Source organism: Saccostrea echinata, unplaced genomic scaffold (assembly GCF_033153115.1).
Source record: "Saccostrea echinata isolate AGI-Se365-2 ecotype Australia unplaced genomic scaffold, CSIRO_AGI_Sech_v1 ptg000030l, whole genome shotgun sequence".
NCBI classification, from domain to species: domain Eukaryota; kingdom Metazoa; phylum Mollusca; class Bivalvia; order Ostreida; family Ostreidae; genus Saccostrea; species Saccostrea echinata.
Window position 1 is genome coordinate 2,930,467 of NW_026889779.1, and position 15,891 is coordinate 2,946,357.

Sequence of the window (15,891 nt, forward strand, 5' to 3'; positions counted from 1 at the left end):
TGGCCCTCAAACTCTACCCCCAGGGGTCATGATTTGAACATATTTGATTTTACACTACCCAGGGATGCTTCCATATAAATATGACCAATCATGACTTTGCTGTTCTTAAGAAGATTTTTAAAGATTTTCCCCATGTATTCCTATGTAAAACTTTGATCGCCCATTGTGGCCCTACCCTACCCCTGGGGGTCATAATATGAATAAACTTGAATCCACACTACCTCACAATGATTCCACATAAGTTTCATATTTTCAAGCACAGTAGTTGTTGGGAAGATTTAAATGATGCCATTAATTTTTCACGAATTCATATTATCTCCCCTTTGAAGAAGGCATGGCCCTTCATTTGAACAAACTTGAATTCCCTTCACCCAAGAATACTTTGTGGCAAGTTTGGTTGAAATTGGCTTAGTGGTTCTTGAGAAGATGATGAAAATGTGAAAAGTTTATGACGACTACAACTATACAGACAAATTTCAATCAGAAAAACTCACTTGAGCCAAGTTCAGCTCAGGTGAGCTAATAATAAACAAAAACAACACCTTTTTAAATGATATACTTTAATTTTAATAACACTGTCATTCTGGCATGCAGTCATGAACAGAAATGAATGGAAAACAATGCACCATATTCATTTATAATTTTATGTACATAATTATTATTTAGGTTTCACATTTTTTTTTTTTAAATTGAAAGTTCTGTTTAAATAGCAAAAATTCCAATTCAAATAAAATCAAAACAGTATTGATTGTTCAATAATAAGCAGAGAAGATTTTTATTACAATGTACATTAATTTTATGATTGCTTCCAAGTAAGTATGATTATTAATCAGTAAGTAAAATAAATCTATATACAAATCAAGTATCACACAGAGCGAGTCAGTACGACAAGTGTTCATTTCAATTAATGCTAAAAAAAATCTGTCTTGTGTGTAGTGGTGAAAATTTAAATGTGCATAACAGATGACGGATTTAAGGAAATTTATTGGTTATTATCTGGAGATAAGTTATAACCATGTTTTACTTAAAGTCTAGTACCTCGTTTGTTGAGCACTATATTCCACCATTATAACAAAGTAACTACTTTCTGCTCAAAGCAGCTGTGCTAATCATTGTAAGTTATATTATTTAAAGTGCTATACACACAATTTTTGAAACATTGTCAATGCATTATAATATAATTAGAAATGAATTGATTTGTCAAAGCTAAGCTTTATTAGGGATTTTATGATTTGCTGCACTTAAAATATACTGGTAGACCAAAATGAATGCTATATACAGGGTGTTCCAAAATATATGTTACATTTTGAAAGTTCAATTTCACAAACACAGGAAAAAAAATAAGACAAGTGTTTTTATCAACTTGATGCATGTATCTATAAGATTCATTATGTACAATTACCAACTAAAATATTACACATTGGACGAAATCCCAAACATTAATGAAAATTAGTGAAATTTCTAAATTACGTCATTTTTGTTACGTTGAATTTCACAATGTCAAAAGCCCATATTATATGTTCTTGATGATCTCCACTATTTCAACTACAAATGAAAGTTGCTTCTCGAAATTTGTATAACCTTGTCACACATTTTTGCTTAGACACTCCTCATTTGAAGGTTTATATGTTTCTTTTGAGCTCATGCAGTATCTGTGGTCTAGGATTGTAGACCCTGTTCCTAAAGAACCCCACAGAAAAAGGCCCAAAGATTGATATTGGCCAATGCAGAGATCAAACTCTTTTCTTGGGATATTGCATTATTGAAAACTTGTACACTGATAACTTCATATCATATTTCAAAGTTCAATATATGCTGGAAATGCTGATATTGCCAGCATCAATTTCTGAAAACATCTATATGACACTTTTCTCAGGAGTTTGCTAAACTATCTAAGAGTCTACACTTCACCAATTAAATCTTCGATTATTGAAGTCTTTAGGCTTTCTGGAGCACCGTGTCATTTATCGCATATTGCTCGTCCCTGTCCTTTAACCTTGTTAATAGCCTTCTGATAAGCATTTTAAAAAGCTTCCATTCTTTTGAATATTTCCTTTATCAACTTCTGAATGAATATTACTTTTTATACTTTTTCATATGGAATGAAAATGCAGGATTTGATGTTTAAAATGATATATAGTTTGTAATAAAATTATGATAGGTAAGAAAAATAATTAGATTTAAAAATGTAACATATATTATGAAACACCCTGTATTAAACACAATACAGACTTATATACCACACTCTTATGAGTTTGAATTTGTTCATAAATTTTGCACTTCTTACTCTTTGTAAATCAACTTTCTCCCCTGTTTGAATAGTTCTATTGCTTTCAAAAGGTTGAAAAAAAAATAGTGAAAGGTTGTTGCAGTAAAGGGCTGAATTAAAGACAAGTTTTCAAATTAATGAGCTTCATATAATGAAGGTTTGAAGAAAAAATATCTTCTTGTATGCTTGAATGATGAAATTGAAAAAGAATACTGCAGGAGAAAGCTGATTTACAATACTGGACAAAACTTTAAAACTGTAATGTTCTTCTGTATTTCACATACTATTAGACCTTTCAGGCTGATACAGTAAGAGAAAAAAAAGTGCAATAAAATTTTGACAAAATTTTGTTCATGGTGAAATCATAAACAAGCATTTTCTTGAATTGTCTTTAAAATATATGGCACTCAAAATGAATCTATCTTGATGTTGCCCTCCCGGATGTACAGACAAACAATGTAACAGACTCTCCAATAAACCAGCTCACCATCTAAACCTTAGAAAACTCCTCAGGAAGATTATACAGACCACAGACAAGATTTGCAGGTAAAGCTTTGTCTGAAAACAAGATTAAGTGTAGTTATTGCTACAGTAACTGAAAAATAAGTGCATTAGTGCCAGTAAATGAAATAGGAGTACTAAAAAGAAAGAGGCCCATGGGTCACAATGCTCTCCTGAGTCCCCTTAGCCCTGCTTTCTTCAGATGATATTTATAAGATTTTCCTCCCTCTTTTTCTTCATTTCTATGAATTTCAAACCCCATACTGTGGCCAAAACTATAGCCTCAAGGGATTACATTGTATGACTTGACACAACTTAAATCTACTCAATACTAAGAAGTTTCAATATCTATATGACAAAGATTTTTAAAACTATTTTTCCTTTATACATGCATTGTGTAAAATTTGATTACCAATATTAGCCACGAATTAAAAAAAATTAAAATGTTTGCATATATATATATATATATATATATATATATATATATATATATATATATATATATATATATATATATATATATGACTGCCGTCATGAGAAAAGGGCCCTTATCTTTTGACGTCACAATGCCCAGAAAACGACGTCAAAGTCGCGGTATTGTGCGTTTCATGAACAAGAAATGAAATTGGATTTCCATGTGTTACAAGAAAAACATTAAAATCATACGAAATTTGATGCGGAAATTTTTAATGAATAATATAATTACACACTAGAACGTGTATTTATTAATTACTTTGTTTGAGTATTTAACTTGATATCACATAATTAAGCTAAACGCGACATTGAACTCATTTTTAATTACTACTCCGTCGACAATTTATAGCGATGTGTTTCTCTGACAGGCCCGTAGGAAGCAATTTCACTTTGGGTAGGGTGGGGGGGGGGGGGGGGGGGGCACAGCGATACATTTTCAGTGGAGGGGGCACTATCAACTACCAAACAAGCAAAAAAAAGGTCATCAGACGTTTTTATTGAGGGGGCACAAGCATACAGTATCTATGTTTTCTATAGTAATCTATATATCGGCAAAATTTATGGGGCACGGCCCCCGTACCCCCCCCCCCCCCCTCCGGTTCCTACGGCCATGTCTGATGCATCACTAAAGATACTGAATATTTGTTGTCGGAGCAATTAGCAAATGTTTAAATTTGACTAATATTCAGTACACTAAGTCTTTTTAAATGGTATTCTACAAACACGTATATATTTTTGTTCAGAGAGAGAGAGAGAGAGATCAATGCATATATACACTTCTTTATTCTAAAAAAAAATACCTTCATGTAAAATGAATTTAACCATTTTAACACATAGTTAATCATATCCATATGCGCAGTTAGACCAGCTCAGGGTGAAGCGTCAATATCCAAATGTGTGTTGGGGGGGGGGGGGGGGCAGAGATCATTGAAAAGGGAAAAAAAAATCTGCGAATAAAAAAGCAATCGGTAAAAATTCATTCTAAAAAGAGAACCTTTCTTTTTTATGCGATGGGGGGTATAGATACTGGTATCATGGGAGATTTTCGGACTTCCTACTACAACGAATGAGGGGGGGGGGGCAAACGGCCCCTATATAGATAATTCTTTGTTAAATTCACTGCAAGAGAATATGCAACGGAAGAGGGGGTGCCCCCCCCCCCCCCCCCCCCCCCCCCCCCCGGCCTTTTTCGGGCCTGTTAAGTCTTGCAAGATATTCGGTTTCAATTTCAAATAGATTTCATAAAAAATGTAATTCAACTGTATTTCATTTCGCTCAGAAAAGTCCGTTTAGTATTTATATATATAACAAAAGAGCCAAGAGCAGTACAACCATCTCTTTGATCAAACTATACAATATATACATAAACCATAATGATTTTTTTTTTTAGATTAACGGCCCTTTTAAGAAATGATGAACGATAATTAATGTGTTCAAGTGATACAACAGTAGTGTCTAGGACACAGGTGCCTCATAATAATTTTTAAAAAAAAAGGATCAAAGTACAGAAGCATTTATAACCTCTTTTGATTATGTGTGATTTGCTAAAAAGTAAGAAATTGGCAAAAAATTAAATTTTCATGTAAGGAATAAACTTTCATAAAACAATCCTTTGACATCATTATTTGCCTCTTTTTTATGTTTCTACATCATATCTAAGACAGGCGAAAAAATTGAATTGTATAAACAAAGGAAACTTAATTATTTAAACATTTTATTAAAGTGTTCAAAAAGGCAAAGAAAAATCCCCTTGAAGGTAGTGATCAGATTTTTTTTTTATCAATTATGATTTTTTTTTAATGAAACTTTAAAAAAAAGTTTACACATCATGGCGTATCTGAATTTATTTCCCATTTGAATTTTTCGGTGATACAGAAAATACATGAGGTGTTATTATCCCCTCGTAACAAAGTCATAGAGGATAAAGTAACGTGCGTGTTTGTGGATGAGTGAATGCGTGCTTATATCCCAAAATATTTTTTTAGGTCGGGATCGATGTGCTACTTTTGCGAGGTGATTCTCCGCTTTAATTGCACGAGGAACCCTTCTGGGACATCTATATAGATCTTTTTATATTTTAATATTACAACTGCTTTATATCTTTTATAAATTGAAATAGAGTATTAATAATAAAAAGAATACCTTGTGTGGAATTCACAAGTATTAATTTTTCGACTGAATAAAGAAAGGTTCCTAGATCCTGTCTAGACCCCCACCCCTCCCTTTACGAAATTACTAGATCGGCTCTAATATAGTATGAAAAAAAGTATGCGGCTCCCCTTATGAATAATTACATAATCTAGTTGCTTGGAAGAAAAAAAAATCAACTTTATATGTGTTAAAACGATTAAGGTTATTTTAAAAATGTAGTATTTTAAAGAATGCTTGTAAACTGAATTTGACACACGCGACGTCATTACATTTTCAGTGAGTAACGTCAACGTTGTTTTGAAACGGCCTTACTAAAATGCTCATAAAATACTGAAAAGTGAGATATTCTTAAAAATTGTGTATATTTGCATTCAGAAAGAGTCAGGCTATCAAAATTTATCAGAAAGTCAATTTGTGAAATTTTGACCTTAAGGGCCCTTTTCTCAAGACGGCAGTCATATATTTTACCATGTAAAACTTTAATCTTCTACTGTGGCCCCACTCTATCCCCGGAGGCCATGTTTGAACGAACTTGAATGTACACTTACTGGGGATGCTTGCATATCATTTTGAATAATCATGGCCCTGCTGTTCTTCATCAGAAGATTTTTTAGATTTTTTTTTTCTGAATTTATTTTTTTCCATAAAGAGCTTTGATCTATTCTGGTTCCATTCTACCCCTGAAGGCCATGATTTGAACAAATTTGAAACTACATTACCTGAAGATGCTTGCATATTAATATAACTAATCATTGTCCTGTTCTTCATCTTCAGAAGATTTTTAAAGATTTTTTTTCTCTGTTTTCCTATGTAAAGCTTTGATCTCCAATTGTAGCCCCACCCTACCCTGGAGGCCATGATTTAAAGAAACTTGAATCCTCACTACCTGAGGATACTTGTATATAAATATGTCTAATCATGGACTTATTGTTCTTAAGAAAATTTTAAAAGATTTTTTTAATATCTTTTCCCTTGTTAAATCTTGCTCTCCCACTGTGTCCAAACACTACCCCTGGGGTCCACAATTTTAACAAATTTAAATCTACACTATGTCAGGAAGCTTTCAGATAAATTTCTTCTTTTCTAGCCAAGTGGTTCTTGTGAAGATTTTATTAAAACACTGACCCTAGTTTTGCCTTTTCTTGATTTTGGACACAACTCTTTCATAAGGACACTCTTTGAATCCCATTTACCCAAGGATGCTTTGTGGCAATTTTGGTTAAAATTGGTTCAGTGATTCGATCTAGAGAAGAAGTCAAAAATGTAGAAAGTCAACAAACAAACAGACAGATGGATAATTGACAAACTTTGATCAGAAAGGCTCACTTGAGTCTTTTGGTAAGGTGAGCTCAAAATGTTTTGAAGGACAATGAAAACATAAAAAAATTTGTCTTGTGCATTATGCACTGTAGATACTTCCTTTTCTTCAATGACGATACATGTTTAACTGCAAGCATTCTCAAGGTTTAGTTGTTACATCACTTACCTATTTGTTTGGGGTATGGAAGGTTCAATTCCTTCATTATCCTCACAAACTCTTCTTTAGACTTGGTCAAACGAGGATTCATGGTTTTTTCCTCAGCCACTGTTGTGCTAGTTTGACCTATGTAGAAATATATCATTTTAGAAATCGAGAGAATTGTGGAAAATCTTTATAGAAATCGAGAGAATTGTGGAAAATCATTATAGAAATAGAGAGAATTGTGAGAAAATTGCACTCAAATGCTAGTTTTCCTTCTTCCATTACATTTGTTTGGATTTATTCATTTTCAAATTACTGGTCTGTAGCTGTATTCAGCAAACACCACTTACGGGTATATAAGAATCACCCTATCTGACCACCAAAATGTGTCTGGCCATTACAAAGAAATATTGGAGATGTAATGGTTTGGGCCATGGATATCAGCCTGGGTAGCTCAGTTGGTAGAGCACCTGACTAGTGATGCAGTTGTCCCGGGTTCGATTCCCGATCCAGCCATACATTTTCTCCTTTCCTGTTACAGATTTGGTGCCTTTGACCACCCCTGGACTTGCAGGTGAAAGTCCTGCCAGGGGCTAATAAGAACTTGGGTTGTGTCTTCGAGGGCGAAGACAATTTAAGGCTCGAGGGAGGGATGTAATGGTTTGGGGGTTACAATTTTAATTTGTGGGGGTCTTTTTTCATGGATAACCAGAATTTATTGGTTTGTGGGGAACTCCAATATGCAGAACTCAGCAGATCATTCAAAGAATTGATACTTTTGCAGAGTTTGTTCGTGTGGATGTAAAATTTGTGGGTAAGGGTGACTCATGAAATCCACAAATATTGGTCCCTCATGAACAATGATGATTCCACAGTATCAGTTTTTTCTGGATTATATCTTTGTTATTGAGACATTGGAAGTTCAAACTGACAAAGAGGTTGCTTGTGACATGAAAATGTTCTTGCTGGTCTAGCTGGAATGTTTTTGAAGACCTTTTCATTTATAGTATTATAATTAAAACAAAATTGTTTTCTTTAACCCATAATGCCTTGTGAACATGACCAAGGGCTTCTTAAGGTAGTACACAACACCCATGAAATGTTTTAATGCATAACTTATAAAGTACACCAGAAAAAAAGAATAATTTCACTATAATGTCAATAATGAAGGATCTTTGTAAGAAAAATAATAAGCTGTGACATGTTTCCACCATATTTTTTGAAGAAAATTAGAGACATCCTATATATTGGTCATTCAGGAGCCTACATTTTGGATTGTGTTTGTGCCATCTACATGCCATATGACTGTCTGCTTTTAAATGCAAAATAACTTTTGATCCATTTATACCAGAGACCTGATATTTTGACATATTTATAAGGAGTCTCCATTCTTTTTTTTTTACAATAAAGGTCAAGGTCATATTAAGAGGTCAAAGGTCAAATATAGTGACATCATCTACTGAATCTTGACAGTTTGCAATAGATCAATTGGTTATTTTTAAATAATAAATAAATAATCTCAGGTCCACTGTCTGATTTCATAATCTTTTTTCTGATAGACTATATTTCAGACTATTTTGGCAAAAAATTTCTGGTTGAATTCCTTTCATATTAAATATAAAAAGAGATTTTGTATCCTAGAACAAAATATCAAAGTTTAAACAAAATTGAATTTGAGGAAAAAATTTTTCCTATCTATTGTGTACTACCTTAAGAAGATTGAAATGTAGCAACCTGGTTATCATTTTGTGAGCTGTGTCTCTAGTTTTTATTTAGAATAGATTATAAAAAAATCCTCTGTAAACAACACACATAGATATCTCCAATTACGCGGCTATGTTAAGGCTGTCCGAAGGTTTATATGCATTAGAAATACACTATTATATTTTGAGCTAGATTTTTATTTCAGTTTGTAATCTATGTATACATGTGCAGTAAATTTGTGAAGAGAGTTTAATAACACATTGAGAAAAAGCATGTTTGTGATGTCACATGACTGTGTTGATCATGTGACGGACACTTTTAAATTTTCCTAATTGTTGCACAAAAATCCCATCAGCACAAGTGAAAAACAAATTATTGAGAACAGTTTGTTACATAAATCAATTAAACATATTCTTGGGAATATATATTATAGTGCTGGGGGGCAAGTATGAGTTTTACTTCTTAAGAAAATATTTCACGAGAAATTCAACTTACCCACATACAAGGGAGCATTTTCCACTCTTCATTGCAATTTATACAAAATAGGATAAATTACATACAATCCCCCAGCAAAATTCAGTTAGAGGACATACTTCTCTAGTAGATTCACATAGAATATCTTCAGGTTATCTTTATTAATCACTTGTGCCAGTCTAATATATGCATGATTTATAAATTCTAACTCTGTCTATGGACGTGTAAGGGGAGCGTTTCATATTTATTTATTGCTATTGTTTGAATACGTAGATTTATCAGAAAGAGAAAGGAATAACGATATTGTATTGCAAATAATCACCATCATAACAGCACATAGAAACTTTAACCAACAATTCAGAAACTTGATTTAAACATCAACGTCGAAATAAAATCTACATGCCTTGGGAAGGAATGTAAAAGTTATGACACTTTCCCTGTCATGACTGCTCAAGTTTGCAGTGACTTGACGTCATATTCTATTATGACGTCATATCTTGGTAGTTCAGAGAAGTAACAATGGCTGGTACACTGTGATATTTATCGGACAGCCTTATCCTAGCTGTGTAATTCAAAACAACAGTTAAAAATATCTGTCAGTTTTCATTGCTTTCATATACCTGTGTAGTCATGGGCAGGAAACAGAGTATAGTTTGGAGGAAGGGAGAAAATCTTCTCATGAACAGAGTTGTACAAAGTCTCCGAGCTTCCTGTATGAATAGCAAAAAGAAATAATCTGTACATGTATATCAAAACTCTACCGGTATATGAATAACCGTTTTTGTAGAGATTTTTTGGATGTACTGTTACCATATTAATTTGCTGTATATTTTACCTTCCTGGAAATCTGTTCTGCCACAACCTCTGACCAGTACAGCATCTCCAGTAAAAGCCATTGCTTTCTCATGCCATACATAGGTGACACACCCTGCAGGAAATCCATAACAAATACCCGGTATATATTACAGTGTATATTCTTTATCATGTAGTTTCATTGGTGAAGAAACCCCAAATCTCTCTGTTTGAAAATTGAATAGTAGGTATGGAAACATTAGACACCCACACACATACACATAATTACTCTTAGAAAGGCTTTACAATACTAATGCATGTAGTTGCATACATTTGTAATTGCATACATTTGATTAATTACAGTCTATACATCCTTAATATAAAATTAAAAAAAAAAAGAAAAACAAAAAAATTTAGTAAAATATAAGCACTTTCATTTCAAGCGCTTTTACAATAAGAAACGTAGCAACATAATGTCATGTCATAATAAGCAGAATATTAAACACAAGAGTCTATAGTGACCACATAGTTAAACAATGCAGGAAAACTGTAGAATGAAAATATTGATGTACAAATGTGATAACGATTATGCTAAATTGTTAAGTTTAGGTTTGAAATTATGTATAAAATTTATATGTTTATACATATTTTCAAACCTTTCAGTGCTAAAGCTTTACTAAATATTTTCGTGTTTCTTTTTTAAAATTGTCTCTGTAATTTTACCAAGCACTGTTGATTATATTTGTATTTCAGTATAAATGTATATTAGATTTCAGTTGGGGAATCCTACTCTAGAGTTAATTTTCAGGGGGGGGGGGGGGGGGGGGGAATCCTATTTAGTGTCAGGGGTGGGGTGGGGGTTTAGGAATGATATCATATTCTACATGACTGGCACATTCATGTTCATACATCTCATATATCTGACAAACTTTGTTCAGAGAAGTTTACTCAACCTACTACTTCAGATAAAGTACCAGGTAAGTAGGGGATCTATTGAGAATACAGTAAAATAAGAGAAGTCACATGGACCCTTAATTCTGCTTCTTTTATAACCAAGATTCTTTATATCTATATAAGGAACATAGTGAAAAATCTTCTATGGGATTCGTATAAAGTTCCTTATAACCCAGATTACCTCATAAGAGAGTTCTCTATAACCAAGTTTTACTGTATGCATGTATTGATCAAATGCATTCACAAAGGTTTTCATGTGTAGTACCAGTTGCTAAACACTTAAAACAGTATGTTTTATACAAAATGTTGTTTTGTAATGAAATATTAGCTTACCATTTGTATGACCTGGTGTACTTTTCACCTCTATCTCGTATTTACCGAAGGTCAACTTATCCCCTTCTTTAACCTTGACATCTGCTTCTGCCTTACTGGCTGCTGAGATGACACTCTTACATGTGGGGATCTGTTTCTTAATGAGTCCAGTACCAGTGATGTGATCAGCATGCACATGGGTGTTGACTGTAAATATATATACATATAGGCCAGTTAGGTGCACAGATTGTCAGTAACATACAGACTAACAAGGTGTACGTGTCCTTGTTTTATGTGATCTAGCCCACATATTATAGATAAAAAATTTGTCTCAAAATCTATAACCCTGACCTTAATTTGATAATTTAAAACAGTTGACATGGCCATTTCGAATGATAAAGCAAATTGTAAATAAAAGCTTACAGTTTCAAGTAGATCAATTTGATTTAAGTCGAACAGACCGGAGCATTGCCCTATATATAGATAAAAAGTCTAATCTATAAATAGATTCAGGTTAAAAACTAGTTCAGTTCTTGATCAAAATTCAGTAAATACTGTAGACCTTTGTTTAAATTTTGCTATCATTTATATTTTTAAAATTAGATTATCTAAATTTATTATAAAGTCTCACACCTAGTCAATTTTCAACAAGATATGCTGCATATTATGAATTTAGTTAAGTTTGTCATAATAGACTTTCGCTGAATCTAAAAAAAAAAAATTTGTATTAATCCATATACTTACATAACTTTTTTGATTTTAAATAATACTTTGGTTCAGGGAATAATTAAGGTTTATATAAGCACAACTTTAAGGAATAGATCTTTTCCAAGGAGTTTATAACCTAGTCATCCATCCCAAAAATTTTGGTCAAATACATGCAGCATCTAAAGAAAGTCAATGTTTTTGTGCATCTTTTGATGCATCATTCGTGTCAGTTTGGTTAGGGCATATAGTTACTGGGAATGAAACCTGCAACAAAATTTTTAACCTGATCCACTGGCAGTTAAAGTTATTGTAAATTTAGAGTATATGCATCATTACAATTTTATGCATGCACATACTCTATATATAGTGATTTTACATCATATAAATATTGCATGTAGTTGAGTGTAACATTGAAAATTTTCACCCCAAGAAAACCATTGTCAACCGAGGTGCAGCCAAGGTTGACAATGGTTTTTGAGGGGTGAAAATTTTCAATGTTACACTCAACTACATGCAATATTTATTATATTATACTGAATGTTTTATACAAATACATATAATAGTGAACCATGCGCACATAAATTCTGCGCAGTCACTATTTTTTGGAATATCTCCCGTCGTCAAGCAATGTTGACTGTTGCTATGCTGGAGGGCATGGCTTCATCATTCAGCGGGTAATAGTGTTTTTTAACAAATGTTTCTCGATGAATTAGATTCAACTAATATACATGAAAGTATAATATTAACTTTTAATGCCTGTCACCTGATCAGGAAATGGGTTCAGGTTGTGCATCAGAGGCATTCTGTTAGTAAAGCATCCCAGTGGCACCATCTCTGCAACTCTGGTAAAGGAAGGGCTTATGGTTTCCTGGCAATAGGGCCTTCTCCAAAACCTTTTTACTGGTTGATTTCAATAATTATGATCAGATGAAGCATTTGAATTAATTAGGGCCCCACATGAAAATGTGGTACATGTAGCTCTATAGGAATCAAAACCATCTGTCTATCCATCCTTCCATCTAGCTGTCCATCTGTCTGTCAACAATTTTGTTCTGATGTCTTCACTCAAACAGTTTACAATGAACATTTTTAAAATTTTGGACACATGCAAGTACTTTACTAAAAGAGCAAGACACCTATAAATTTTGGAGTCATATCACTGTCTGTCTGTCTGTATGTGCTGTTTGAATTTATATCCATGACACTTTTGTTGTAACAGAATAACTCAATCAGTTTTCAATAAAATGTTTTCAAATTTTGTACAGAAGTACTTTACAATAAGAGCAAGACAACTAGATTATCTGTCTGTCTCTCCATCCAGATGTCCATCTGTCCTTTAATACTTTCATTAAGGTGCAGTAAGTTGAACAGTTTTTAACAAACTTGTTTCAAATTTGTACATTAATTAGCTTACTCTAAAAGCAAGACTTTGTAGATTTTAGGTCATATTACTTCATCTGTCTGTATGTATGTTTAAATGTATATATCCTTAATACTTTTGTTTTGACGTCATAACTTAGTTTTCAACGTAATGTTTTTAAAATTTTACACAGAAGAATTTACTGTAAGAGAAAGGCTGTTGTTATGAATTTGAGGTTCATATAACTTTTTCCGGTATGTATATATGCCTGTATGTATATCTGCTGTGTACAGTTGTCACTTTAACAGCCCTCAGCGGGGTCCTCTCTACCTATGTCAATTTTTTAGTTCTGATAGTATATGCATCCAAAGTTCACTATTCATGCAAATTAAGGACATACGCAACGTAGTTTAAACTTTATTGTCTTTTTCCCTGGAGTTGAAGAGTTCCAATACTTAAAGGAACTGTGTGCTACATTTAATGTCTATATATGCTGTTGTAAACTTCTTCTAAAACAAGTTTTGATAAACAAAACATCTAGAATATATGTTTAGTAATTTTTGTATATTTTTCTTTGAATTATACAAAAATTTTCATCAATTGATATCTTTTGAAAACCCCTGGTAATACATGCTGATTTTTTGTCTATGAACATCTGATGGCACTATAATCTTAAATTCAGATTATCTTGAAAAATTATCAGAAGGTAAGGTACGTTGCATATGTCCTTAAGTCTAGGTAGAGTTCACTGGTTCGTGGGAAAGTATCTACTCAATAACTTCAACCAGGCCATTCATTTAGATATAGATTATATGCAGCATTACAGTCATGCTAGTAGTAAGCATCCAAAATGGGCAAATTATCCATGCAAGTTTGGTCTAAGTATGCTTCTGGTTATTTATGAATGAATCTGCCCCAATAAAATTTTAACCTGGTCATTCCTTATAAAGATATAAAAGTGAGATACCGCGAAAGCAGGCCCTGGCATACAAGTTTATTCATGTATTACACTACAAAAAAATACTTGGGAACTGGACATGGTTCCACAACTTTAGTCCATGATGCTAACAATTATCCTGATGTCATACTAACATAACAAAAATGTACAGCTTTTCCCACCTTTGTGCAGTTAAATTGGGGTACAGTCAAACCTTGTTATCTCAAACTTGATGTGACCAAGAAAAAAAACTTTGCTATATCAGAAGGTTCGAGATATTGAGGGTAAAATACTTTGAAAAAAGTGCTTTGGACTTCAAAATCACTTGGACATATCCATGGTATGCGACCTATCAGCCTTAAAGATACAGAAGTTCAGCTGTAATTATTGGGAGTACAACAGTAACTAAGAAAATATTTATGAGGATTGAGGAACTGCCACACTTAAATCAGTGTGTCAATTTCATAAAAACAAAATAATCACCTGCATATTTGAGATTAAGTCCAAGATCCTTGACTAACTTGGTATCTCTGGCTACAGTATCAATGACAGGATCAATCAGAATTGCTTCCTTTGTGTCAGGGTCAGCAAGGAGGTAGGTGTACGTGAAGGATTTATACTCCAGTAACTGCAATGAAATACATGTACAACCAAATATAGGGTTGAAATTAGGTTTTAGCCCTTATATAATGATTCAAAGTCTCATTTAACTTGTCATGTTATTGGTATTTAGTTCGTTGTTTAATATAGAATAAATCTTTCCAACAGTTTTTTCTATGTTTAGCGTCTGCGTGCGCCTTGGTTTTTGACACCCCATATCAGAAAAAACAAGCAAAATCAGGAGTCCTGAAATTGTTTATTCTGGTCAAAATCACTGAATTCTGTGAATTAGTCTAAGTATTTGTCTACAATAAGTCATATTTGGAATATTGTAAGCATTTAAAACCTTGATTTTGCTGAAGAATAGATATTTCTATAGAATAGATATAGAAAAATAGATTAATGGAACCAAATCCTTTGGAAGACATCATTTTTATTACTATAAAGACTTGTGTTTTACTTTTTGGTTTGTTTTTTGCGAATAGGTAGGTAGGTATTTGAAAGATGGGTGGACACTAAACATAGAAAAAAATTGGAATGGCCTTACTGTAAACTGATCAACTTTCCGTTTATTTTTTCTCTTGCAATCTTGTTGACCTGAGTAATGAACTCGTTTTTTGCCACAATTTTTCCATTTGGGTGATTCCCAGGTAAATTGCAAAGATTGCACACATAGGTTAACAGTATTCAGTGTTGGTAAACAGTTTTCAGGACATGTATATTTCCATATAAAATTGATAAAACTTTAAGTATACCTGAAATTTGTTTTACTATCATTTGATAAAAGATATTGCTTTGGGACATGAAATAATAACAACCACCAGCTTAAATTTAAAAGGAAATTATGCATCATAATAACGTACTTGTCTGAAGACATAGTCTTTGTCTTTTCCAGAAAATCCCGACATTTTCCTTGGAAACTGACGATGCAAGACTTTACTAAAGACGTAATTATTTGAAAGGAAAGGCAGTTCGGCACGCGAATTTTTGCAACTTGTATGCAGCTTCCTTGCCGCTGACAACGCCAAACATTTGTCGACGGAACAATATAGTCCACGAACGTTCAAACTACAAATTAATTTACTCCGACATGTTGCCATTCTATGTGAATAACCTTACACAAATCTTCCCAAATCCTTGATCTGGAAGGGGTCTTTTTGTTTACAAGTTTCTCAGTTTGCACATGCGCAAAT

The 15,891-nt window shown here is 33.1% G+C and overlaps 1 protein-coding gene across 2 annotated transcripts; it reads right to left on the reverse strand.

Moving 5' to 3' along the window:
- Nucleotides 1-543: 543 nt before the first annotated feature.
- Nucleotides 544-15,889, reverse strand: LOC133197111 (persulfide dioxygenase ETHE1, mitochondrial-like). Of its 2 annotated transcripts, XR_009722415.1 has the most exons (8): nucleotides 15,562-15,889; nucleotides 14,582-14,726; nucleotides 11,115-11,300; nucleotides 9,871-9,963; nucleotides 9,656-9,745; nucleotides 6,882-6,998; nucleotides 2,210-2,827; nucleotides 544-1,271 (listed from the first exon to the last, which is right to left on the reverse strand). XR_009722415.1 is itself a non-coding variant. In XM_061332961.1 (7 exons), exons 1-7 carry the CDS (start codon nucleotides 15,796-15,798, stop codon nucleotides 2,760-2,762), a joined length of 936 nt encoding a protein of 311 aa, XP_061188945.1. In that variant the 5' UTR covers nucleotides 15,799-15,889; the 3' UTR covers nucleotides 544-2,759. The 2 variants fall into 2 exon arrangements, 1 of the variants encoding a protein (XP_061188945.1); XM_061332961.1 differs by having other exon boundaries at nucleotides 544-2,827.
- Nucleotides 15,890-15,891: the final 2 nt, after the last annotated feature.